Source organism: Myotis nattereri, assembly GCF_964212035.1.
Source record: "Myotis nattereri genome assembly, chromosome: 3".
Classification (NCBI taxonomy): Eukaryota; Metazoa; Chordata; class Mammalia; order Chiroptera; family Vespertilionidae; genus Myotis; species Myotis nattereri.
In genome coordinates this window covers 981,235-1,006,216 of record NC_138077.1, presented here as the reverse complement: position 1 = coordinate 1,006,216, position 24,982 = coordinate 981,235, and the positions used below count along the sequence as shown (strand labels likewise).

Here is a 24,982-nt window from a genome sequence, read left to right as displayed (position 1 = left end):
TGGGCAGGGCTAGGCCACAGCTTTCTCAGGCCCTGTGCGGCCCGGGGGCCGGTCGCTCCCCACCCTGCTAACCCACAGGAAGAGGTGGAAGTGACACAGTAACTCTGCCATAGGGCTGCTTATCACTGTCCGTGTGACATGCGTGTGTGTGTGTGTGTGTGTGCGTGCTTATCTGATGGTGCATGTCCTTCGTTCCTGTGCTCGGGGTTGTGTCGTGGATCGGGGGTGGGTTTCAGCCAAGACGGGCGCTGGCGGGCGATGAACTGCCGCTGGCTGCGCTGTGACCCTCTCTCCTGTCCTGTCCTCTCCAGGTGTTGGCGGGACCTGGGAGACGCCGATGAGACCGCCATGGCCGTCCCGAGGGGCTGGTGCTGAAGACGCCCCCGGCCGGTCGCCATTCGAGCTCACGCCACGGCCAGTGCCAGGACCTAAATGCCCCAGTGCTCTCGGGGCACACGGGGCTGGGAGCCGCTGTCGCCGGGGCAGGTGAGCCTGGGCACCGGGTGGATGCCTGGGACGCGTGGGAGCGCGGGGCCGGACACGCGTTGATGTGGTGGGAATCGCTGTGTTGGGCGTGGCTCGTGGGTAAAGGATTTGGAATCATTTCTTTGGGTTAAAGCTGCACCCATTTAACCATGGAAACGCGTGAGCATTGAAACTCGGAAGAAGAAAGCCGAAAAGCACGACGGGACGAATCGTCCCCCGGGACTCGCACCCGGGATCTTGTAGGTTCATCCCGGCTTCCCCGTCGTTCTGTGGGATCACGTCCGAGGGCGACTGGCGTCGGAACCTCACCTCCAAGCAGTGCTGCTGGTTTGGGTGGTCTCTGAAGCAGAGTCACTCGGCCAGAGCAGCCATCTTTCCAATCAGAGACCGTCTCCTGTTCGTTCATTGCAGAACCCTCCCTTCGCCCCTTGGCGGGCGCTCGCTCTCCATGGGTGTGAGGAGGGAGCAGAGCCCTCAGGGTCGGGGTCCTTAATCTTAGCGCCCCCCCCCCCCCCATCCCGGGCTCAGCCTCCAGCGGGAAAACAGGCTCCAACCAAGGCCTCCCACTGGAAGCTAATTTTACGCCTGCAATCTGTTGTCTTGTGATGTTCGCTGCGGATTTAGCTCTGAAATGAATACATTGCATTCTCTCTCCTGCCGTCTGCGAGGTCTGTTCGCAAGTCAGAGGAGGGTACTCATTAGGTTTATTTTAATGCGTTTTTAAATACCTCAGGGGTGCGAAGCGCTTTATTATTAATAATTATAATTCACAGACATCGTCCGGCCTCGTGCTTGGCTTTCACGGCGCCCTGAGCAGCCACCGGGAAGCTTGCTCCCCCGCCCACTTCTGACGGGAGAGGACGTGAAGGGGTCATCGTGGGCCCACCGATGGGCTTGAATGTTTTATATCATATTCATATTTTCTAAATATGTTTTTATTGATTTTTAGAGTGAGAGGAAGGGAGAGGGAGAGATAGAAATATCAGTGAGATTGATCGGCTGCCTCCTGCACGTCCCCCATTGGGGATCCAACCCACAACCCGGGCATGTGCCCTGACCGGGAATTGAACCGTGACTCCTGGTTCCTGGGTTGATGCTCAGCCACTGAGCCACGCCGGCCGGGCTCGAACATTTTATATTTTTGAGTTGCCCTTGTTGTAAGTCCACCTGAGTGATGAGCATCCCACCTGAGCATAGCTGTGCGAAACCTAGTTTATTCAGACGATCGGTACAATGCGGTCGGGCATGGTTCCTGCCCGGGGGCGGGTTATAATGAAATGGGAAGGGGTGTATGCAGAGGAAGACAGGTGCGTCAGTGCACACGTGGCCACGCCAGGCACAACGTGGAGGCCAAGCAAGTGCCCCTGGAACGTGGAGAGGGGTGGAAGCCAGCGAGGTGGCGTTGCCTTTATCCCGGGACCTTCCCAGACCGTCCGGTGGAGGTCGGGTCGGGGACTTTCTCACTCTCCCTGGTGACCCCAAACCCATGTGGACATGTTGCATTTGTGTATTTTTCCGTAAAGTGAATGATAGGGTTAGTGTAGAAACTTCAGAAAATACCAAAAAAAAGTATAATTGTGGAAATTAGTCTCAATCACTTTATCCAGAATACTTTTAAAATTTTTATGCACGAGGATCATGTGTGTGTGTGTGCGCATGCATGCGTGTGTGGGTACTATGAAATACTATTGTTAACGTAAAAAAACCAGTAAAGAATTTTTGTGAGTTTATTTGAGCCAAACAGTCGAAATATGCCGGGAAGCAGAACCTCAACGAATTGAGATCACTATCTCAATTGGTTCATAGAAAGGCAGGGTTACATCCGTATTTATACATGAAATTCATTGGTGACAGATTTAAGGAGGTGGGACTAAGCGAAGTGGGGGAAACCTCTGTGATAGGATAAAAAGTAAAATGATGGACACATACTTAGGTGGGTGCAGGAACAATTAACATGACAAATGAAAGAATCTGCTGCATCTGTCCTGGGCCCAGCACACCTGGCCCTGCCCCAGGGGCTCCAGATACAGGGAAGTCAGAAGTGACCCAGACATTTCCAGGGTGTGTTATCACAGATGCAAAAAGACAGATCGGCTCAGTTACAGTAAAGGTTGACCTGATCAGTGAAGATATCGGCTTAGGACGGAACTGCCCACCATCACTGCTTTTAGTTCAGGTTTAATTTCAGACCATCCTCTGTGGTGACTGTAGGTCTCCGAGTCTGCCAAACTGCCATGCAGGCCCCCCCTGAGCTTGTCAGGTCAGCATGTGGCCCCTTTTGTTCACACTATGAACGTTCTTACAGAAAATGTTAACCTGCTCAAAGCCTTGGTCTGCCCCTGATGGGTAAGGGTTTGCTTCCTGAGCAGAGGTTCCACCTGACAGCGCAGCTGTCTCTGCGCATCTGCCCGCGGGCTGGGCTTTGCTGGCGAGGCTCCGAGTTCCCGGTGGGGCAGCGCTGTGTGCCTGCGGGGCCCGCCGAGCGAGGGAGACGCGGAAACCATCCCACAGGAAACCATCCCACAGCCCGGGCTCGTTTCCCTGGAGCTGCGTTCCGCCCTCTTCCCTCAGAACAGTCGTAGTTTCTCCTTGTTCTCGCTGCTCCGAGGCCTTGGCCGCGGCGGCTTTCTATGAACCAGGCCGCGTGCTCGCGCATCCTGAGAACGGGGCGCAGCGGGCGGTCAAGGGCGCAGCTTGCACGTCACCTTGTGCGTCCTGTCTCTCTGCCCATGTCGCATAATCGATGCTCATAATGGTCGTGCAGAGGAATGGCAAGCCGCTAGGCTTTTCATTTATGTCCAGAGTGTTTACTGTTCCTCGGGGAACATGGTTATAATAAAACAGCTGCTTTAAAAGCCTTTGTTGGATAATTCCAACTTCTGGGCCACTGTGGGGTTGGCATCTATTGATTGCCTTTCCCCTTGAGAGCTGGCTAGATTTTGGGGCGGGGGGGGGGGGGCGCAGTAACTTTATTGTAACAGAGAAACCAGGCCGCAGTAAGTCTACGCGAGTCGAGTAGATAGTGGTGATCTTTCCAAAGGGTGAGTGAAGCCCGAGCCCAGCTGGAAGCCCATGAAGGTTAAAGCCAAACCTGAATGTCCCCCTGCCTGGCTCAGCCCCGCCCCCCGACTTGGGATGGGCGACGAGGGGCTGCACAACACAGGTTTTCCTTGGTTCGTCGGAACGTGTCACGGACTTTTTGTTTTGTTTTTAATATATTTTTATTGATTTCTGAGAGGAAGAGAGAGGGAGAGAGATAGAAACATCAATGATGAGAGAGAATCATGGATCGGCTGCCTCCTGCACGCCCCACTGGGGATCGAGCCTGTGCCCTGACGGGGAATTACACAGTGACCTCCTGGCTCACAGGTTGATATTCAACCACTGAGCCCTGCTGGTTGGGCTAAGATTTCTGTTTTTGAAATAAAAATAAATAAGGGTTAAGTAGGAGCGAGCAGGGAGACGCTAGGGAGCTGGACGTAGCTGCGTGTTCGGCATTTGCTCCTGAAAAGGGTGGGAATTTCCAGTCCACACTGCCTGGGTCGCCTGGGGCAGGGCTGGCCCCCGAGGGGGAGATGTGTGTGCGGTGGGTGAGCAGATTGCACTTAGGGATCCCCGTCCCACTGACCCAGGGGGCTGCAGGGCTCCCCGACCTCTCAGGGATGGAACTTTCCTGGCGTCCGGCTTCCCGCTGCCTCTCCGAGGCCGTCCCTGAGGATTCCGGTGCAGGATGTGGGAGCTGCCTGTCCCCCTCTGAGCTCCAGGTCAGAGGCTGAAGCTGTCCTTCCTACCTTGGCAGGCCTCTGGCTCGGAAAGTGCTGTTAGAGCAGCGTCAGGGCCCGCAGGCTGCAAGGCTGCGCCGCCTCCCGGGACCCTCTCTGAGGCTTTTAACGTGGTGAGGTTTCGTTGGCAGCGACGAGCCTGAGCAGAAATGTGCTGCTGCCGAGGGGCCGGTCGGGCTGTTTGCAGGGTCCTGATTACGGCGGAGGAGGGCCCGGGCGGGGAGGGGCGGCTCGGCCGCTGTGGCCGTAATTCTTCCCCCTTTCACACTGAAATCCAGGCAGGGCTCCCGGTGGCACTGCTGGCTCCCAGCTGCACGGAGCTTTTTGCTCTTATTTATTGGAAAACACGTGGATTGTAGACGCGTCCAGGTGTTCAACGAATTCTTTAGAAAGTCAGGGATTCCAGGAAGTCGGTCCTGGCCTTCAGTGTCACTGAAATGCTTGTCTGTGCGACTACCAGCCGTGCAGCCGCGATCTGCTCAGGAACCAGCCTCGTCCAGCCTCACGCTCGCCAGTTCGCCTTCCCGCCCTCCCTCTGCGGAGCCGCGGCGGCATCTTTTTCTTGTGTCTTGGAGGCTCCAGCCGGGGTGCCGGGGCCGGGGCCGGACAGGTGCCTGCGGCCGGGAGGGCGAGGGCCTCGGTGCTGGCAGGTTCTCGCTGAGCGCCCGAGGTGCGCCCGGGATGTGAGGCCTGGGAAGGTCCCGGGGGAGGAGCGCAGGCTGCCGGCCCTCCCCTCCAAGCTCCCCGAGCCCGGGGGCACTCGCCGAGGCCTTCTTCCGCCTGTGGCCACAGATCCCGTTTCGTAGAGGTTTGCCTGTGAGGTCCGGGCGGCGTTCAGGCGGAGCCGGGGTCACGGAGAGCGATTCCTGGTCAGTGTGGGGCGGTTCTGTGCCAGGGTCTCAGGGTCCTTACGGCCACCGTGAGTGCGTCCCGCCCTCTGGTGCGGCTACTCTGCCGGGAGCCTACCCGGCAGGGGCCTGTCTGTGAGGGGGACCGCGCCCCTGCCTGTGCCCGGCTGGATGTCTGTCTGCTGGGGGCTTGGTGTCTGTCAGCACAGATGGCCACGCAGGGGGTTGAGGGGACCAGCGGGGCCAGGCCCGGCCCCGAGTCTCTCCTCTCCTCTCCGGCCGTCCCCACGTGTGTCCAGTCTCAGGGCCCAGGGCTGCCTCCTGGTGGAGCAGGGAGACCAGGCCAGGAGGCGGGACGGCTGAGCCTTGCAGATGTTTTTCTTTCCCACGGTGGCCACTGCCCCAGCTCGGCGAGAGATGCTGGGATGGTCGGGAGGGACAGGAATGAATGGGGTGGCCCCAGAGGCCAGCTCACCTTCCGTGTGCGGGAGGCGCTCAGTACCAGGTGGACGTTCAGGTTGGATTTGCTCCCAGAAGCCCACTGGGCTCTGCTCAGCGAGAGCAGGGTTCTGGTCCCTCCCGCTGAGCCCGGGGCTGCAGATGCTGTGGAGTTACAGGCACAGCCCCTCCCCGGCGACTGATGTGTGAGGGAGAGGCCGCGGGACTTCCATCCGTGTTTTCTCTCTGGATTGATGTCGAAGTGCAGGTGGGACCTGAATGGAGCAGGTGACCTCCCGGGAGGGAGCGGGGGCGGTCAGATGCCCCTCGGGGTCTGAAGTGGCCATTTCACACAGAACCGCCCTCCTCGGGGCGACTCCAGCGTGAGCAGGAGCAGCGCTTAAGCACCTGAATGTGTGACCACGGGAGGGAGCCAGGCTGTCCGCCTGTGAGAGCCACGCGGGCCGCTGGGTGGGCAGCTGCCCTCTGTGCACCGACCCTCGCCACCCTCTCGTGGTCGCCATTATGCTGCTGCCCGCTCGCCCGGCCGTCTCAGAAGCCGGTGGTCTCACCTACCGCCCGGCAGGATCCAGGTTCCCGCCAGGTGCGCACCGGGCGGCACCCTTCCCTGGCAGCCGTGCCCTCCCCTCCCCTCGCCCAGCTCTCTGTTCACTCGCCCCTGCCCACCGGTGACTCGCTGTCCCCCCTCTCTCTCCGCTGCAGGCCGTGAAGCCATGGGCAACGCCGAGAGCCAGAGCGTGGAGCACGCGTTCTACGGGGAGAAGCGCGCGAGCCTGGGGCGCAAGCACACGTCGCGCTCCCTGCGCCTGTCGCACAAGGCGCGGCGCTCCCGCCACGCGGCCTCGGGGAAGGCGCCGCCGCGGCGCGTGGAGGCGAGCGCGCGGTCCAGCAGCACCCCCAGCCTCCCGCAGGCGCTGGCCGAGAACGGCCTGGAGCCCTTTGCTGCCGAGGGCGCTCTCGAGGGCTTCGGGGACCCCATGTGGGCGGACCGCGTGGAGATGGGCCTGAGACCCGTGTCCTACACCGACTCCTCCGTGGCCCCCAGCGTGGACAGCAGCATCGTGCTCGCGGCCGCCTCGGTGCAGAGCATGCCCGGCTCGGAGGAGAGCCCGCCCTACCCGGCGGAGGTGGCGCCCTGCCCGGTGGAGGGGGGCCGCCGCCCGCGCCCCTGTGCCTGCCCCGCGCCCACCTTCGCCGACGCGGCCGGCTTCAAGAAGAAGCGCTCCAAGTCGGCGGACATCTGGCGGGAGGACAGCCTGGAGTTCTCGCTGTCCGACCTGAGCCAGGAGCACCTGAGCAGCCACGAGGAGATGCTGGGCTCCGCGGAGGAGCGGGACTGCGAGGAGGCGCGGGGCGCGGACGCCCGGGCGGGGCCCCGACCGCTCAGTGCCGGCCCGCGCGCCAACTCCCTGGGCGACCTGTGCGCCCCGAACAGCCGCGGGGTGACGGCCCACGGGGGGCCCGGCGGGCGGTGTGCGGGCTACTGCCGGGACCTGGCGTCGGAGACGCCCCGCCGCTCGCACCGCGAGGCACCCCTCGCCGAGGAGGCGCCCTACACCTACAGCGCCTGCAGCGCCTACAACACGCTGCCCTGCAGGCGCTCGCACTGCCTGTCCGAAGGCGCCACCAACGCGCAGCTCAGCCTCAGCGGCAGCCTGCAGGGCCGCAGGGCCAGGACCGCTCAGGTGAGGGGGGCAAGCAGGTGAGGGCGGGCAGGTGAGGGGGGCGCCGGTGAGGGGTGCAGGTGCGGGGCGGGGGTCCAGGGCTTTGGGGAGGCGCAGGACTCTGCAGGAGTCACTGTGTGTCTGGTGGTGCTGCAGGGCATTCGCCTCCTGTTCTGCCCTCCGCTGCTCTGCACTCCAGAGCTTTTTGTGTTTAATTTTCAAAATCTCAGGTGTCTAGTTTTATTCTGGAATTTTAAATTCTCAGCTACAAGGCATTTGGGGATGCAGATTTCCCCCCCTCCTCCCAGCCCCGCCCTCTCCTCCCGCCCCGCCCCTCCTCCCGCCCCGCCCCTCCCTCCTCTAGCCCCGCCCCTCCCCCTCCAAGCCACGCCCCTCCCTGCCGCCCGAGTTCACGTGGGGAACCGCCTCTCCGGCTCAGATTTGCAACAGCGCCTGCTGGTTCTGCGCTTGCGCTCTAAGGTGGCCCCGTCGGGGGACAGGGGGACAGGCGGGCGGCGGGCTCAGGCTCTCTCCTGGGCACTGCGGTGGCCGGGGGGAAGGGAGGAAGCTCAGAGGACGTGCCCTGGACTCGGTGCGGCCGGTCATCTGTCCGCCTCTTGGAAGCTGGCAACTCCCCGCCTGACCAGGAGCCATTTCAATTTCCTGCGCCTGGTGGCACGGCCAGGCCAGCCCTGCAGGGGGGACGGAAGGATGGCACGGGGGTGCCCGTTCTGAGGGCAGCCAGCCAGCTGTTGGCCTGCCGGGACCCCGCCTTCTCTGAAAAGGGGGAGGGGATGCTCAGTTGCCTGCCTGGGGTCTGGGCCCGAGTGCAGGGTGGTGCGAAAACAGTATGAGAGACCCAGCCTCTTGCCGGCAGGGGAGGCCTGTTGTGATGCAGACCTGAGTGCTAACCCGGAGCCTCTCTGGTCCGGGCAGAGTCCCCGACCCCGGCCTGTGTGGAGGGCGGGCTGGAGGTTTGCTGGTGCGGCTTCCGGTCAGCAATCCACACGGCCCATCCGCCCGGGAAGGTGGGCCAGGCCCCAGGGTGACCAGCGGCTGTGGCAAGGTCAGCGGGAGGGCAGCGGGTGCGCTCTGACCTGGGTCCAGGCGGGTCAGACGGGCGTTTGGAGGTGAAGTTCTCTCTGGAAGGAGGTCTCAGCCTAATGGGGAGGTGGGTGGTGGTGGGGGTCCCGGCATAGACTGCGGGTCCTGCCCACCAGTGTGACCGGTGAGCCAGGTGAGCCAGGGACGGTCGAGGCCCCTGAGAGGCCCTGCAGGCTCTGCGCTGAGGACGTGGCCAGGTGGGCGCTGCAGGGCTGGGTCAGAGGTGGGTTCAGGGAGGGCACACGGTGCCGACTGGGCAAGGAGCTTCCCTGTACCTGGGCAGTGCCAGTCAGCACACTCACCGGGAGAGCTGAGCGGGTGCCGCTGTGTCCCAGCTCCCTGTCTGTGTCCCCAGCTCTGGGCACAGCGGGACCCCTGCGTCCCCCACATCCTGCTGATGGGGTGTGAGCCTTCGGTCCCGGCAGCCCCGAGCGGGACAGAGGCCGCACCCCCGAGAGCCCTCGTGGGTGGTTGTCGGAGGACATTTCCGTTCTCTGGCGTGTCACCCTCTGAAACTGAATATGGGGAGGGCGGGAGGGCACCTGGCTGGTCTCGGGTCACTCTGAGCAGCTCCAGGAATGAAAGTGCAGCGTACGGAGTCCTGAGGCCCTTGGCACCTGGCCCCCTCCGACCCTGGGCAGGTGGCCCCGCCTCGGGGCCCTCCAGGTGAGAGGCGGCCCCCCGACAAGCCACTGGGACCAGGCGGAGGCCGAGCGAGGAGGCCTTCCTGGAGCCTGGAACCGAGCGGGAGTGTTTTTCGTTGAGTGAGGATCTCGAACGACTGGAAACAAACCCAGCGTCTGCTCACCATGGCCGCCTCCCAGCCCCCGGCCGAGCTGGGCGCGCTCTCCCGGCGTGAGCTCTTGAGCCGCCGCGTTCCGAGCCGTGGGTTCCGGGAGGCTCCCGGGTGGACGCTTCCTCGGAGAGAATTCCTTCTTTGTCTTTTCTGTTGGTTAAAGTTCCTGACCCCGGGACCTCCTCGGCGCCTGAGTCACAGACACCGAGGCCCCGCCGCCGGGTGACGCGGAGTCTGATGGCCCCGCCAGCAGCCGCTCCCGGGACAGCCACCCGCAGACCGCTGGCCCCGGAGCGCAGCCTCTGCCTGCGAGACTAGTTTTTATTGAAATAATATTTTTATCCAACAACCGCCTTTACTGGACCGTGTCCCTGGTCCCGTGTTGCTGAAAGGAGGACTGGCGTTCGCATTCAGGCTGTCGAAAGTGACACCTGGTGTCCGCCCCACAGTGAGTGCTGAGGATTTGATTCTGTGTGTGCCTGTGCGTGCATGTGTGCGTGCACGTGTGTGTGTGTGCACGTGTGTATGCGTGTGCGTGTGTGTGCAGTTGTGTCCTGAGTCGGTCGGTGTGATCTGCAGGGAGCGACCGCTGGGCCTGGCACTGAGGCGTCTCCTGGTGCTGGTTTCCGTGGACAGGCGCAGGTGGCCCCGGGTGCCGCGGACGCCTGGCTGGTCCCTGGCTGCGCGTGGCCCTCGGTTCCCAGGGTCGTCACGAGAACTTTGAGTCCCTCCCGCGGGGATCCTGGAGAAGAGGGAGTGGTGTTGGCGGCAGAAGGGAGGCGGAGCCAGGGCTCGGACATGCTCACGGTGCGAGGCCACTGGGCAGGGCCGATGGAAGGAGCCCAGAGGGGGAACTTACAGACTCCAAAGTCAAAGTGCAAAGGGCACCAGGCAGTTGGGCAGAGAGAGGGCCACGGCCTTCCCTGGTGGGCGGCCGACTGGAGTGGCCTCCTGGTCTCAGTGCCCAGTGCCCACTGCTTGGCACTGGGCACATCCTCGTGCCTGAGTCTGCTGAGCTGGTCCGTGACTGACAATAACCGGAGAGACTCCGTAGCTCTCACCAGCCTCCGTCGGCCTGTTTTCCTCCAAGTTCCCAGGAACGAGCGTTTCTTCAGGTTATTGCGGCCGTGGGAGCAGGCGGGGCAGCGCCTCCCGTGGGCACTGTTCTCAGGGTGGAATCGCGGTAATTACAGGTGACATCTGAGCCGGTGCGTGTGCACGGCACGGTTCTGGGAACCTTGTTGGGTTAACTCAGTTTCACGGCATCTTACAAAGTGTTTTAAAGTAGGTGCTGGTTTTATACCCATCATGCAGAGGAGGAAACTGAGGCACAGGCTGGCTCAGAGTAACTTGCCTAGAATGGATGCTCACTGTGCTGAGAGGACCAAGGGAGAGCGCACTGGGCACGCCAAGGGGAGAACTCTGGGAACCAAGGGCCATGTGCTGGTTTGGCTCCATGGTTAGAGCGTCAGCCCTTAGACCAAAGGGTCATGGGTTCGATTCCGGTCAAGGGCATGTACCTCGGCTGCAGGTTTGATCCCCAGCCCCACTTGGAGGCATGTGTGGGAGGCAACCAATTGATGTTTCTCTCTCCCCTATTTCTCCCTTATTTCCACTCTGTCTGAAAATTAGCGGGGCAAAAAAATATCCTCGGATGAGGATAAAAAAAAAAGAAAGAAAATTGTAAGGAAGAGAAAATCCATTTCCGTATTTACTGGGAAAAGGTCTGCATGTAAGTGAACCCCCAGTTCCCACCTGCGCTGTTCAGGGGGCTGTCTCTGTAAGCCCCCCCGAAGCGGGTGGGCCTGACGCGTGCCTTCAGCCCCAGTCGTGCCAGGCGCCCCTCGGGGCTCCAAGGCAGGGGAGCGGCTTCGAATGGCCGCCCCGTCCCCTCGTCCCGGAGCTCACTGCCCAGCCACAGGGGCAGCTGCTGGGTGCCGGGCTGCGGCTGCTGGGTGCCCGGGCTGCAGCTGGCACTCGTGGGTCCCACAGAAGGTGCCAGTCGGACGGGAACTGGTGAGCGGCTGCAGGCCTGGCTGGGAGGAGGTGCCCGGGGGAGCGGGACCAAGGGCCTCCGTGCCCTGTGACCCTGTTGGTAACCGGAAGCCTCTCCAACGAGTGTTTCTGACACGCGGGGTGACCTGGCGCCTTTGCAGGAAATCTGGGACCGGCTCACGCGCCCTGTGGGGGCTCATTTCTCCGCTTGGGTCGGGTCTCTCCATTTCCTTGATCTCTGGCTCTGGATGAAGACTTAGTATTTGGGTCAATATGCCAGGACCGACAGATGTCTAACTACGTCCAGGACCGACGGCGTCTACCTAGACAGGAGGGAACGTGCCTTGTGCTTGCTACGGGCCAGCCAGGCTCCTGGGCCTCTTCCCTGGGGGGTGGGCGTCTGCAGTCCTGCTGCTGGGAGGAGCGGGGAGGGTCTCGGGGCCCTGAGTGGGGGGAGTCAGTGGGTCTGAGACCCAGGCGGGTGGAGGAGGGGCCCCTGGGAAGATGGCGCCAGCAATGCGGGCGGCGATGCGGGCCCCTGGGCTGAGCTGTGGGAGCAGGGGTGGAGGGTGTGCGCCTGGCCTCTGCGGGGATGGGCGGGTGTCTCCACATCAGAGCATCTCGGGGACCTGAGACTCAGGAACCCGTCTTCCTCGGGGCGCTGAGTTGTCGGGTCGGCGGCCCTGCGGGTGGTTCTTCCCACCCTGAGGCTGAGACGCGGGATGTGCACTCGGGCGCTCGCTGCCCTCCCGGTGCCGAGCAGAGCCCGCCTGGCCATCCCCACTGCCCGCGAGGGCCCCGCAGGCCTCTGGGAATTTGGGGCACCCCAAGCTCATGAGCAACAGGGCTGGGTCCAGGCAGCCTCACTTCCTTCCCAACAGGCTGGGCGACATATTAGTGGGAAGATGTGTCCCGTGGGCCTGCTCGGCCACGTGGGGACGAGGTGGAGTCAGATCGGCCGGGGTGGGGGCGAGTCCCAGGCACCTCGCTCAGCGGGGCCAGTGGGCCTCTCACCGCCTCTCTGCTCAGCGCAGCGACCGACCGTCACACAGTCACACGCGGCGGGTCACTGCGAGGTCACGCGCCGGGGGGATGGTCAGATGTCTGGGTCTGACCGGGAGGTGAGTGTCCCTCCAGGCCTTTACTCGCAGGTTCCCGGGGACCTCAGGGCGTTCAGTGAAGGGGTGAGCGGCCGCGGGAGGATACACCCCTAAGAGCCCTGCCCTTGGCGGGTTGCCTGTCTGGTCTCTGCCTGTTTCCCTCCCCTCCTTCCATCTCCTTCCCCTCCCGCCACGGCAGGTGTGAGACGAACAGTCACGCAGCCTTTGTGGGGACCCCGAGGAGGGGTGCCGCGGCAAAGAGGGGGGACGGGAAGTTGACTATCAGACAGACGGATGGGACGCCCTGCCGTGCGATGGCCACCTTAGGATGTGGAGAAGGTGGGGGAGCAGGAGCCTGGGTTCCACGCTCCCACCCGCCGCCAGCCCGGGGGTGGCTTCCCCGCTTCCTTCCGTCCGGAGCTCTGGGAACCCGCGGGGCTGGAGCCCCCATCCTCTGTCCCGAAGGCTGGCTCCTGGGCACCGCCTTGCTCTCCCGTCCGAGAAGCATCTTGTCTGCGTTTCAGGGTTCAGAGCCGACCCCTTCCTTCTCTCCGAGAACTGAGCGGCTTGGAAATGCGCCCGACGCTGGGGAAACGCGGTCACATTTCCCACTCGGCAAGGTCACCCCGAAATCAGCGATGGTCACACTTACTGTCCTGCGTCGGGGGTGGGGGGGCAGGAGGAGGACTGCGGTTAGAGGACTGCGCTCCTGTTTGTGGGGGTCTGTCCCCCTGCATCTGGGTGCTTCCCGGCCTCCGCTTCCTGGCGGTCAGCACGCAGGACACGGGGAAGGTGGGACCGGCAGGCACCGTCTGCGTCCGAGCTGCGCCCGCGCTGTCCTTGTCCCCCTCGGTCCCTGCGAGTCCGTTGGAAATGGAGTCGGTCCTCAGTCGCTTTCCTACCTACTTCCTGTTGCTGTCTTCGCCTCGCTGTATTGCTTTTCTTCCCTAGAGCAGGTGTAGGTCGCAGGGAGGGCTCCGGTGCCGCCCAGTTAACCTGAGCTCCGGCTGAGGCTGTGTCTGCCCGGTTTTCCCACGGCCAAGTCGCTTTCTCCACCTTTTGCAGACTGTTCTGTGTTTTGAGGATGTACAGGGTGATGAGTTAATACATGTAAACTGTGAAATGATTACTACAATCACGTTAGTTGACATACCCATCACCACACACAAGTACCATGTTTAAAAAGTACATTTCTATTGATTTCAGAGAGGGAGGGAGGGAGGGAGAGAGAGAGAGAGAGAGAGAGAGAGAAACATCAGTGATGAGAGAGAACCATGTATCGGCTGCTCCCTGCACGCCCCACACTGGGGATGGAGCCTGCAACCTGGGCCTGTGCCCTTGACTGGGAATCGAACCGTGACCTCCTGGTTCATAGGTGGACGCTCAACCACCGAGCCTCGCCGGCCGGGCTGTCCCATTTCTTGGGATCTACTCCCTTAGATTTCCAGTATAAATGCAGTGTATTACTACAGTCACCGTGCGTACATCAGACCCCCATCTGAGAGCTGAGACCGGCAACCCCCCCCCCATGCCCGCCCCCCCCCCCACCGTTCCACTCTGTGGCTCAGGGCGTCTGACCCTCTTCCCCATGTGGTGGACATGTGGCACGTGTGTTTCGAGTCTCCGCCCTGTTTGCTGGTGGCGGTGCCCGTATTCTTGCTGCTCCCCTCGGGTCTGTTCACGGTGAGGATGAGCCCGAGGTGCCTGCGGAGGGGCTGACGGAGGTGGCACAGGTGTGGGCACCGCACCTGCCTGGGCCTCGAGCAGGGTATCAGTGTGTGGCTTGGTTCCATCCGCCCTGTTGCCTCTCATTTGAGCCCAAAGCATTTGTTTTTAAGGCAGTTCAGAATATCCCGGTAGTTTTTATACTTTCAAACCACAATGAACTATTTATGGGCCGAAGGCTCAAACCTGGTTCAGCCCCCAAACCTTATCTTCCTTTGCCCTTTCCTGTGTCACTCCCGCTCCCATCCCTGCCTTCGAGAGAAGCCCATGGCCTGGAGCTGGCCTGGCCGAGGGCGCTGTGGCCGGCCGCCCCTTGGGGAGTTAGTGATTGTTGGTGGAGCTGCCCGGAGCCCTCGAGAGCAGGAGAGCAGCTCAGATGCCGAGTGCAGAGCGGACCCACCTGTGGCCGGAGGCTCAGCTCCGGGCCGGGCACTGCTCTGCGAGTTCCGAAGGGGCTGGATCTGGGACTCGATAGCCCAGCGTCCTGGCGGCTGCCCCAGCCTTGCCTCGCCCGCCCGGGCAGTGAGGAGCCTGCTCCGGCCCCAGCACCCGTGCTGAAAGGGCGAGGGAACCTGAGAGCCTGCCAGGCGCTGGGCCCCACAGGCTGTTGGGCCCAGGGCCCGCCCCTGAGCGGCCGCTTGCTTTCAGAAGCGAAGCCAGGAGGGCATGGGGACCTGGGCCCCTGCTGGGTGAGGGGCTGTGCAAGGGCCCTGGCCGTCTTTTTAGCCACGGCACCAGGAAGGAGCCTCCCTCAGGCCCTCCTCGTTAAGAAGCGCTCTCAGCTGTTTCCACTTCATCCCTTGTAGCCCCGACCTCGAGCTACTAGCTCAGGAGGCTGCGGCAGGAGGGTGAGGTGCTGGGGGAGGACGCTGAGCTGGCTGGTGGGGGCAGCCTCCATCGCTGGCTGGGCAGTTAGTTGATGACCTGAGTCGGATCCGGGACAGCTCTCCGCCCTGGGCGCTGCTCTTCTGTTCCTCGTGCACTGGAAGTGGTTCAGCTGGTCCTGGGGCGGCTGGATTATGCGCCCAGGCACTCGGCCCAGAGTGGGTTTGCAGGGCCCAGGGGTGGAGGGCCCAGGGGTGGGAAGGGTCCTGGATGGAGGGTCCAGGGATGGGAAGGGTCCAGAGGTGGAGTGGGGTTCAAGGGGTGGAGGGGGTCCGGAGGTGGAGGGATGCGGGGGTGGGGGAGGCCTCCTTGAAGGCCCTGCCCTGCCCCCCACCCCCCGCCCGGCCTGCAGGAGGGGCTGTGCCCTCCCCGCCTGATGCCCGCCTTCTCTTCCTCCCTCTCGGCCCCCCAGGATGTCAACGCGGGCGAGGGCAGCGAGTTCGCCGACAGCGGGATCGAAGGGGCCGCCACCGACCCGGACCTGCTGTCGCGGCGCTCCAACGCCACGCACTCCAGCTACTCGCCGCCGCCGGGCCGCGCCTTCGTGGGCAGCGACAGCGGCAGCAGCAGCGCGGGGGACGCGGCGCGCCAGGGCGTCTACGAGAACTTCCGCCGGGAGCTGGAGCTGAGCGCCAGCCGCGAGAGCCCCGAGGACGCGGGCTCCGCGCACAGCGACGAGCGCTCCAGCGGCGCCCCCAGCTCGCCCGGCCGCTCGGACGACGCGCTGCGGGCGGCGGCGCGGGGCACGGTGCGCAAGGCGGGCGCGCTGGCCGTCAAGAACCTGCTGGTGCACAAGAAGAGCCGCAAGGTGGAGCCCGCCGCGCGCCGGCGCTGGAAGCACTACTGGGCGTCCCTCAGAGGTGAGCCGGGGCCCCCACCGCGCCCCCGGGGGCCCCCCACTCCACCCCGCCCCGCCCCCCCCGCCCCGCCCCCGGGGGCGTGCGCCCAGGTGCGCTCCATCCCGCCCCACGTGCGCTCCACTGCGCCTGCGCAGAGGATGGTGTGGCCACTGGCTTAAACATCACTGCGTTGTGCTTACTGTACTTAATATGACATCTAACTTCTGACGCACACACACATATGTGTGTGTGTGTGTGTGTGTGTGTGTGTGTATATATATACATATATATATATATCAGCTTCAGAGAGGGAGAGGGGGAGAGAGAGAAACATCAGTGATGAGAGAGAGTCATTGATCAGCTGCCTCCTGCACACCCCCCACTGGGGATGGAGCCCGCAGCCGGGCCTGTGCCCTGACCCGAATCGAACCGTGACCTCCTGGTTCATAGGTCGAGGCTCAACCACGGAGCCGCGCTGGCCGGGCCCTGCGCCCTTTTGTGCTCCTCGCTGGCTGGTGCCCACTAGACTCTGTGTCCCCGGATGAGGGGCTCCGTCCCTCCTGCCCACACTGCGCGTCTTCATTTCACACAGAGAAGCCAGGCGCCTCCTGCAGGCCGCTGGGTCTCATGACAGTTTCGGGGGATGTGCCTGACAGGTGCCTCCTGTGTCTGAGAAGGAAAGTCATGAGCTTGAATCTTCTGGAATTGCCATTTTTCAGGTGAAAACGTAATAGACTATTAGTGCGCAGGCCGCCTAAGCCACCACGTGCTTGTGAAAGTCACCGTTTACGGCCACACTGAGCATCTGCGTGAGCGTGTACCGATGCGTGTACAGATCCGTGTACAGATCTGTGTACACATACTAGTATATGTCCCCGCCTTTTCATGCATTACCACCACACTTTTATATGGCGTCGTTTTGCACGTATGTTTGAGCGTGTGTACAGGTGTCTGCACGTGCTCCGTAGTGTAGACGTAACACATCGTGAGCTCTGTGTCTTACACTCGCAAGCCCCCTGGGACCTGTCATGAGTGAGTGTGGGACGGGTTGTACGTGGTGGGCCGGGTTAGGTGGGTCGGTAAGTGCAGGAGACAAGCCAGGAGAAGAAACCTGGGCTCACCTGTGTGGTGCACACACTAGACCAGGTGGCGCGGGTCCCACCAGCTGTGGTGGGGGTGGGAACAGCCAGTCCCGGAGGCACAGCCGTGTAGGGTCTGGGTGGGCCCAGTGCTCCTGTGTCAGCTGTTGCTTCGAGGCTGGGAAAACAGGAAGGGAGCATGTTAATTAGACAGTCAGTCTTGCCACACATCCCAGTGACCCACAGGGACAATGTCTTAAGCAACACAGAACTCTGTGTCCCTCCCTCCTCCCAGAGTCAGACCCCCTCAAGCCGGTGTGGCAATCCTGTGATTCATCAGGGGCCCAGCCTCCTTCTGTCTTGTTGCTCAGCTGTTCCTAGAACATTATCTCGTCTGTGTGGTCAGGCTGGCCCACCAGCAGGTCCACATTCCAGTGGAAAGATGGGGAAGGGAGGGCACTGCCCGGAAGTGGCCCACATCTGTCTTGCTCCCATTGGAATGAGTCAGGCCTAGCTGCAAGGGAGGCTGGTATGGCAGCCTCACCCCGGGGGGTGCAAGGGGCGCCCTGGAGCACACAGCCGTCCCACGGAGGGCCTCGGGCTGCGTGTCCGGCGCTGCTGCAGCTGTGGCGCGGATGCCACCTTCCCCGCCATCTGACGTGTGGGTCCCGCCTCCCGCAGCTCCCCTTCCTGGAATGTCTCGGGAGGAGTCAGACTCCTGTCCTGGTCTCACACTCAGCGTCCGCCTCAGGGGGTCGACGTTGCCACAAAAAGCAGAATCCTGGCAGCCATAGTCATTTCTGTGGAAAACTGCATGAAATGTTGACATGAAACTTTGAATTCTATTTGCTGTGCTAAATGAAACGCCCTGTCGTCGTACATGCAAAGTTCATACTTAGCGTTCAGCACACATGCACGGAGGGTGTTCAGCTCGGGAAACGTTCTGTCTGCTCGCAACTCACACAGTTTGGGGTTTGTTTTCGTGGTGAATCAGGGAAGGCTCCTCCCTCGGAGACCGGCTGCTGCCCTCGCGGTGGGACCCCCTTGCCCTAATTTGGAGGCGCCACAGGGTCACGTCCCGAGGGGCCTGGGTCACGCCATCCGCTCAGGCCGAGATGAAGGGGAGGCCCTCTCTGCCGCCTCCTGCCCCTCCCCCAGCCGCCCACACCTGCACACGCAGCCTCTCTGCTCTTCAGCAGACGACTTATCATTGGTTTTGTTCTTTTTTATTAAAAAAACATTGTTATTGATGTCAGAGAGGAAGGGAGAGAGAGAGAGATAGGAACATCCGTGATGAGAGAGAAGCACTGATCGGCTGCCTCTTGCACGCCCCACACTGGGGATCGAGCCCACAACCCGGGCCTGTGCCCTGACTAGGAATTGAACTGTGACCTCCTGGTTCATAGGTCGATGTTCAACCACTGAGCCATGCCGGCCGGCCATCGTTGGTTTTGTTAATTGGTGCTGAGTTTTTGCAGCCTAGTCAGAAGCACCCTGCCCTTCTCCTCCGTTGGCCACCTGTGGTCCTTTCCGGGACTATGTCCATCCCTGCTGAATCTCAGAGTTTGGGGGGCCCTGTGTTAGCGTTGCTGTAACAGAACACCACGCCCTGAGTGTGTGTGTGGGGGGTGTTCTCACACTCCTGGGGCTGGAGGTCCAAGGTCCAGGTCAGCAGGCTGGTTTCTTCCGAGGCCTCGCCCCGGGTCCTGCAGGCGCCGCCTCCTGCAGGTCTCCGCGTGCCGACCTCGCCCATCTGGGTCCAGATCGCCCTCCTCACAGGGCAGCTGGTGCGTTGCATGGGGACCCCCCCACACGTGCCCTCACTTCACCGCAATTCCCTCTTACAGCCCCTGCCTCCTGGTTCAGACACACCCCGAGTCCTGGGCAAGGACTCAACACAGGGACCCGGGGGATGGCATTCGGCCGTGACGGGCCCTGAAGTTGGGGTCACGCGAGCTCCCCGCTGACCCTCACAGTAGCCCCAGCAGCCGTGTCAGGGGGACATACGCGGTGCTTCCTTTTCCACGGGGGCCTGGGCGAGGGCGGGTCAGCCTGTGCTGGTCCTGGTGGGAATGAGGGGTGAGGAAGCCGGGGCGCCTTTGGGTTGCAGCTCACCAGCCCCGAGAGGAGGAGCCTTCTGCTCAAGGTGACCCAGCTCTGAGTGACGCGGCCGTGGGGACCCAGGCCCCGGGCAGAGCCCCTGAGCCCTTCGCTGCCTCCTCCCTGGTTCCAGTGTGTGCAGGCCTCCTCGGCCTCCTGCCACCCAGCAGGGCTGCCCCGCGTTGCTTAGCAACCCGTCACCTCCCAGTTAAAACGCAGAGCACCTGGGACGGTGGGGTGGCGATTTCCCCGAAGAATCTTCCACTTTAGACAGAGAATTAATTAAAAGGAGATTTCACTTAGAATTAGCCCGAGCGTCTCCCGCCACAGGGAGCGCACAGGTGATGCTCCGGAGACGCAGGCACCAGGGCGTGTGCGGGCTCAGGACGCAGCCTCGCGCTGGTCATTTTATTTTATTTTATTGTTTAAAGTGCCTCACGCTAGTCTTGACATTGGAACCAGGAAGTAATGGAGTGAAAGCCTGTTTTCACCATCTCCTGTCACGGTGGATTGTAAACCAAGTGGAAAAGCTATAAACATGGGGGATGGGAGGCCAGGGGGTGTCAGTGTGTGCACCCCAGGCTGGTGGCCCCTCATCCGTGAGCCTCAGCTTCCTGCTCTGGGCTCAGCCTGTGGCAAGGACTGTCCCCTCGTTTCTGCTGTGTCTGCTGCTCGCCAAGGGGGTTGTCCTGGGGAGTGAAGGGACGGGGAGTGAAGGGACGGGGAGTGAAGGGACGGGGAGCTGGAGGGGACGGGGAGTGAAGGGACGGGGAGCTGGAGGGGACGGGGAGTGAAGGGACGGGGAGCTGGAGGGGACGGGGAGTGAAGGGACGGGGTGCGGGGCTCCTAGCAGGGGCGCGGGGCGTGTTCCCCACAGTCCTCTGCGGTGGGGTCTGTCCTGGGCATCGTGGACGTTTGACCACACCCCTGTCCCTGCCCACGGACGCCCACAGCGCCCCCTCGCTCCCCCCACCCCCAGGCCCGCACAGCAGGTAGAAGACCTGAGGCTCCACCCTCTCCCTTCTCCCCTGACCCTGACCCTGAAGCCAGTGCAGCGCATGTGCTCCCCGAGGATGTGGCCCAGACACCCCGCAACCCTGTGTCCTGGTTGTGAATCTCGGGAGACTGTGGGGCAGGGTCTCCGGTGGGACCACACGCGGGCCACGTGCTGCTCACGGTGCCGTGTTCACCGTCACCAGGGGCCCAGGCGCCCAAGGCCCGCTGTGCCGTGAGGATGCGAGTGTGCAGTGGCCTAAAGCAGAGGAGGAGGGGAAGACCTCGAGGCTGCGAGGGCCCGTGCGGGTCGGGGAGCTGCTGTTTAGACCTCGGCCTCCGCGGGGCCCACCCGCGTCTTCACAGGCTCCCCGACCCCCTGGGTCTCACGCGCAGCGCCCCGCCCTGTCCCCTCTGTCCGCAGGGTGCACGCTCCTCTTCTACGAGAGCGACGGCAGGTCGGGCATCGAGCCGGGCAGCGTCCCCAAGCACGCCGTGTGGGTGGAGAATGGCATCGTGCAGGCCGTGCCCGAGCACCCCAAGAAGGACTTCGTCTTCTGCCTCAGCAACTCCCTGGGCGACGCCTTCCTCTTCCAGGTTCGTGGGCGCTTCCTGTCGGGTCTGGGGCGGGTCCTTCCCACCTCCCCCTCCCCCCAGCCCTCCCCTGCTCGGGTGGCTGTCACCTCTGGGTCCCCGTGGAAACGAAGGTGGTGGCAGACCCGGGGGAGCGAGGGGGGGAGCTGAGCCGGGGGACGCGGCTGCCTGCGCGGGGGACAGTCTCACTGCGATCGCGGCGTGGTTCGTGCTGCGCTTTAGAAAAGGGATCGCATCCCGTCCTGCAGACAGGATGTGAGCTGTCAGGCTTTCTCTGTCATAACATGTTGTCTTCTGAGATACTCATTCCGTGAAAGTGACATTCCAGAGTGACTGAGCCGTTCCCTCATCGCCCCTCTATTCCACCTTCTCATGTCTCTGTGCCTGACGCTCTGGAGCCTGGCTATGAATCGTATTTAAAGATGCGAACCCGCTGGTGACTGCGGGGCTGGCTTTGCTCTGATCGGGAACCCTTGGCGTGGGCTCCGTGCACTCCCAGCACCTCCTGTGGGGCTTGTCAGGGACCTTCCTTCCTTCATTTCCGCCATCAGGACCCGCTCCGGCCGTGACTCTGTGCTTCCTGTGTGCTGTGCTCACTGCTGGTGCGAACACCGGGGAGACGCTGACGTAGTTCCTGTACCTAAAGAGTTTGCATGCTGCACGGGACCGACACAGGGAGAGGCCCCGGTGCTGTGGGGAGGCTGGCAGTGACGAGTGGGGAGCGTAGGGGTGGATGGGGGACACGGCCGTGAGAGTATCCCACGCAGGAGAGAGAAGCCGGAACAAAGGCCTAGGAGAGCGCGGTGGGTTATTGCACCAGGTGTCTGGGTTTGGTCCCTCGCGTGATTTCTATCTGGGACATTAAAGTAATAAATATAAAATAGTGACTTTGTTTGTGGGCAGAAGAAAAATCTGTTATCCTTTCTTTAAATGTGTGATATAAAACACTCCTAAAGAAGAGCACACGAGACATAAACGCACGGCTCACCGAAGTATCGCCAAGTGAGTCCGTAACCCCCACTCGGGCCGGGAATAGAAGTGTCGAGCCGCGCGTGAGCCGCCCTCTGCCCACTGCGACGTGCAGCCTACAGCGGAATAGGGGGATGCGCTTTCTCAGCCGAGCCAGGGCGCTTTGTTTATCTGGGAATGTCTTCAGTTCTCCTGCATCTCGAAGGCTAGTTCTCCTGGATATGAAATCCGTGATTGACAGTGTTATTTCACAGCTTTGAGGAGCCCACTCCACTGCCATCTGGCCGCTGTGGCTTCTGATGAGCCGTCGGCTGTTAATGTTGTGAGGATCCCTTTTCTAGACGAGTTCCTTCTCTCCTGTTGCGTTGGGGAGTTTTGTCGTTTGTCTTTAAACAGTCGGATTATAATCTGCCTGCAACTGTAACTATTGATGCCTCTCGGGTTATTCCATCTGGAGGCATTGAGCTTCTTGGGTGTGTAGGTGTGTGTGTGTTAAACCACATGTGTGACGTTCTCAGCCATTATTTCTTCAGATAGTTTATCTGCCCGTTCGTTGTTTTCCTCCTGGGACTCCCCTCGTGTTTGTGTTGGTGGAGGCTCTGCTCGTTGTCCTTCATTCTTGGTCTGTTCTGCTCCCTGGACTGGACCTGATTCCCTGGTTCTTTATTTCTCAGCAGAAATCTGCTTTTCAGCTCCTCTGGTGAATTTTTCGCTTTATTTATCTACATTTCAACTCCAGAATTTATATTTAAAAATAATTTTGGTTTAAATTTCTCTGTTGAGCCCTAGCCAGCTTGGCTCGGTGGATAGAGCGTTGGCCTGCGGACTGAAGGGTCCCGGGTTCGATTCTGGTCAGGGCACATGCTCAGGTTGCAGGCTCAATCCCCAGTTGGGGGGTGTGCAGGAGGCAGCTGATCCATGATTCTCTCTCATCATGGATGTTTCTCTCTCTCTCCCTTTCCCTTCCTCTCTGAGATCAATAAAAACATATAAAATAAATTTCTCTGTTGATTCTCTATTTGGTGAGATATTCTCAAACGTCTTCAGACACGATCTCCTTTGGTTCTTTGAAAATATTCCCAGTAGCCGGATTACTGTCTTTGTCCAGCAGCCCATCGCCTGGACTCTCTCAGGGCCGGTTCTCCTGACTGCCGCTGGTCCTGGGCATGTGCTACCCTTTGCTGCTGCTTTCCCGGCCGGACGTCCCTCACACCAGTGACAGCAGCGCTGTCCTGCCGGCAGCTCCGTGACTGAGCCCTCGCCGTAGGCCGCCCTCTCGAGCGTGCTCACAGTGTGAATCGCGTGTGATCTCACAGCCGCCCGCGAGCTGGAGTGTGCGTTCAGATTCTCACCTGTCGGTGAAGATGGGCGACGCCGAGGCTTCCAACGGCTAAACATTGGGCCCAGGCCACACAGTCGCCGAGGGGTGGGTCCTGGTTTAAGCCAAGCCCCCTTCCTCCGAAGCCTCTGACGGCCTCCGTGTCCCGTGTGTCCGCGGTAACAGTCAGCAGCGGCTTTCTCTCGTCCTTAGAAGCCGGCCGCTCGCTGGGAATAGTTCTGAATCGTATCTCACGTGGCCGCTCTGGGTCCCTGCGGGTGAGGGAGTGATGGATCGCTTTCAGGACGCTCTCCTTTCCGATCGAATCCTCACCTGAGCACATATACAGGACGTCCCCAAAGATGTGCACACAGTTCGAATCCTCATAAAGGCGGTGTTTACTAAAGTACATTTCATTTTCAAAGCCGAGCTGTCAGCTGTTACAGTGTGTATACATCTTTTGGGGATGCCCTCATGCTGTATATGTATTTTAAATTGATTTTAGGGAGAGAAACATCAACTGGTTGCCTCCCACACACGCCCGGACCGGGGATGAACCCACAGCCTGGGTTTGTGCCTGATCTGGAGCCGAGCCTGTGACCTCAGGCGCCCAGGACGCCGCTCTGACCAGCGGAGCCACACCGGCCAGGTGGGACGCTCTCCTGTTCACCCGCACACCCCTGGTGTGAATTCCTTTGGAAACGACTCTCCTGGCCACAGATTGCTGGTAGAATCTACCCTCTGGGTCACATTGAATAGAATTCCTTCGTGGCAACATAGGGCCTTATTCATGCAAACCTCTGTGTCTGCTTGTGGGTGAAGTGTTTATGCCGCTGACGGGGTGGGGGGGAGGGCAGAGCCCAGAAGGACCCTTGTCAGAGAGAATCACTGCCCTTGGGGGTCCACAGGGCGTTCCCGACCTTCTGGTTCCAACCTGCATTCCTGGGACAGCACCTGGAAGGAGACCTGTGTGAGTGTGTGTGTGTGTGTGTGTGTGTGTTGTGTGTGTGAGTGTGTGTTTGTGAGTGTGTGTGAGTGTGTGTGTGTTTGTGAGTGCATGTGTGAGTGTGTGTGTGAGTGTGTGTGTGTGTTTGTGTGTGTGGGTGTTTGTGAGTGTGTGTGTGTGTGGGTGTTTGTGAGTGCATGTGTGAGTGTGTGTGTGTAGGAGCCTGTGTGTGTGTGAGAGTGAGTGTGTTTGTGTGTGTGTAGGGGCCTGTGTGTGTGATTGTGTGTGTGAGTGTGTGTGTGTGTGTGTGTGTAGGGGCCTGTGTGTATGTGTGTGAGAGTGTGTGTGTGTATGAGTGTGTGTGTGTGTGTGTGTAGGGGCCTCTGTGTGTGTGTGTGTGTGTGTGAGTGTGTGTGAGTGTGGGTGTTTGTGAGTGTGTGTGAGTGTGTGTGTGTGTGAGTGTGGGTGTTTGTGAGTGTGTGTGAGTGTTTGTGTGTGTGGGTGTTTGTGAGTGCATGTGTGTGTGTATGTGTGTAGGGGCCTGTGTGTGTGTGAGAGTGAGTGTGAGTGTATGTGTGTAGGGGCCTGTGTGTGTGTGTGTGTGAGAGTCTGTGTGTGTGAGTGTGTGTGTGTGTGTGAGAGTGTGTGTGTGTGTGAGAGTGTGTGTGTGAGTGTGTGTGTATGTGTGAGTGTGTGTGAGTGTGTGTGTGTGTGTGTGGGTGTTTGTGAGTGCATGTGTGAGTGTGTGTGTGTAGGGGCCTGTGTGTGTGTATGTGTGTAGGGGCCTGTGTGTGTGATTGTGTGTGTGTGTATGAGTGTGTGTGTGTGTGTGTGTGTGTGTGTGTGTAGGGCTGAGGGAGAGCGCGGGAGACCAGCCCTGGTTGTGGGATAGTTCATAGGTTGTTCCAGCCCCAGGGCTCCGTCCAGCGCCTGTGCTGTGATTGGACGCTGTCGCTCAGGTTCGCTGTGGTCGGGACTCGTGTCACCGGCTGGGCTGCGGGAGAAACGGGGCTGTGTGTGCTGGGGGCGTGCAGGGTGGGACGGCCGAGTGTGGCCGCTGAGAGAGCACGGGGTCGTGCCCGCGCCAGGAGGGCCACGCGCTGCGTTTTAGGTGGCTCCCCTGTGCCGGAGGCCGGGCGGGCTGCCACGCCCACACGGCACCGTCCTCTCAGCCCTCCTTCCCCCCTCCCTGTGTCCGTTACCGGGACCTTCTTTTGTGGCAACGCATCCTAATATCGTGTGTGATTTTACATATTTTTATTGATTTCAGAGAGGAAGGGAGAGGGAGCGAGAAACATCA

At 61.2% G+C, this 24,982-nt stretch overlaps 1 protein-coding gene across 1 annotated transcript in view; it reads left to right on the top strand.

Moving 5' to 3' along the window:
* Positions 1-433: 433 nt before the first annotated feature.
* TIAM1 (TIAM Rac1 associated GEF 1) overlaps positions 434-24,982 on the top strand; it is an 82,274-nt gene continuing 57,725 nt past the window's right edge. The window contains exons 1-4 of the mRNA XM_081087268.1: positions 434-486; positions 6,278-7,260; positions 15,257-15,704; positions 20,280-20,452. Coding sequence (XP_080943394.1) covers positions 6,289-7,260; positions 15,257-15,704; positions 20,280-20,452 — 1,593 coding nt within the window. The 5' untranslated portion in view covers positions 434-486; positions 6,278-6,288. The remainder of the gene's footprint in view (positions 487-6,277; positions 7,261-15,256; positions 15,705-20,279; positions 20,453-24,982) is intronic.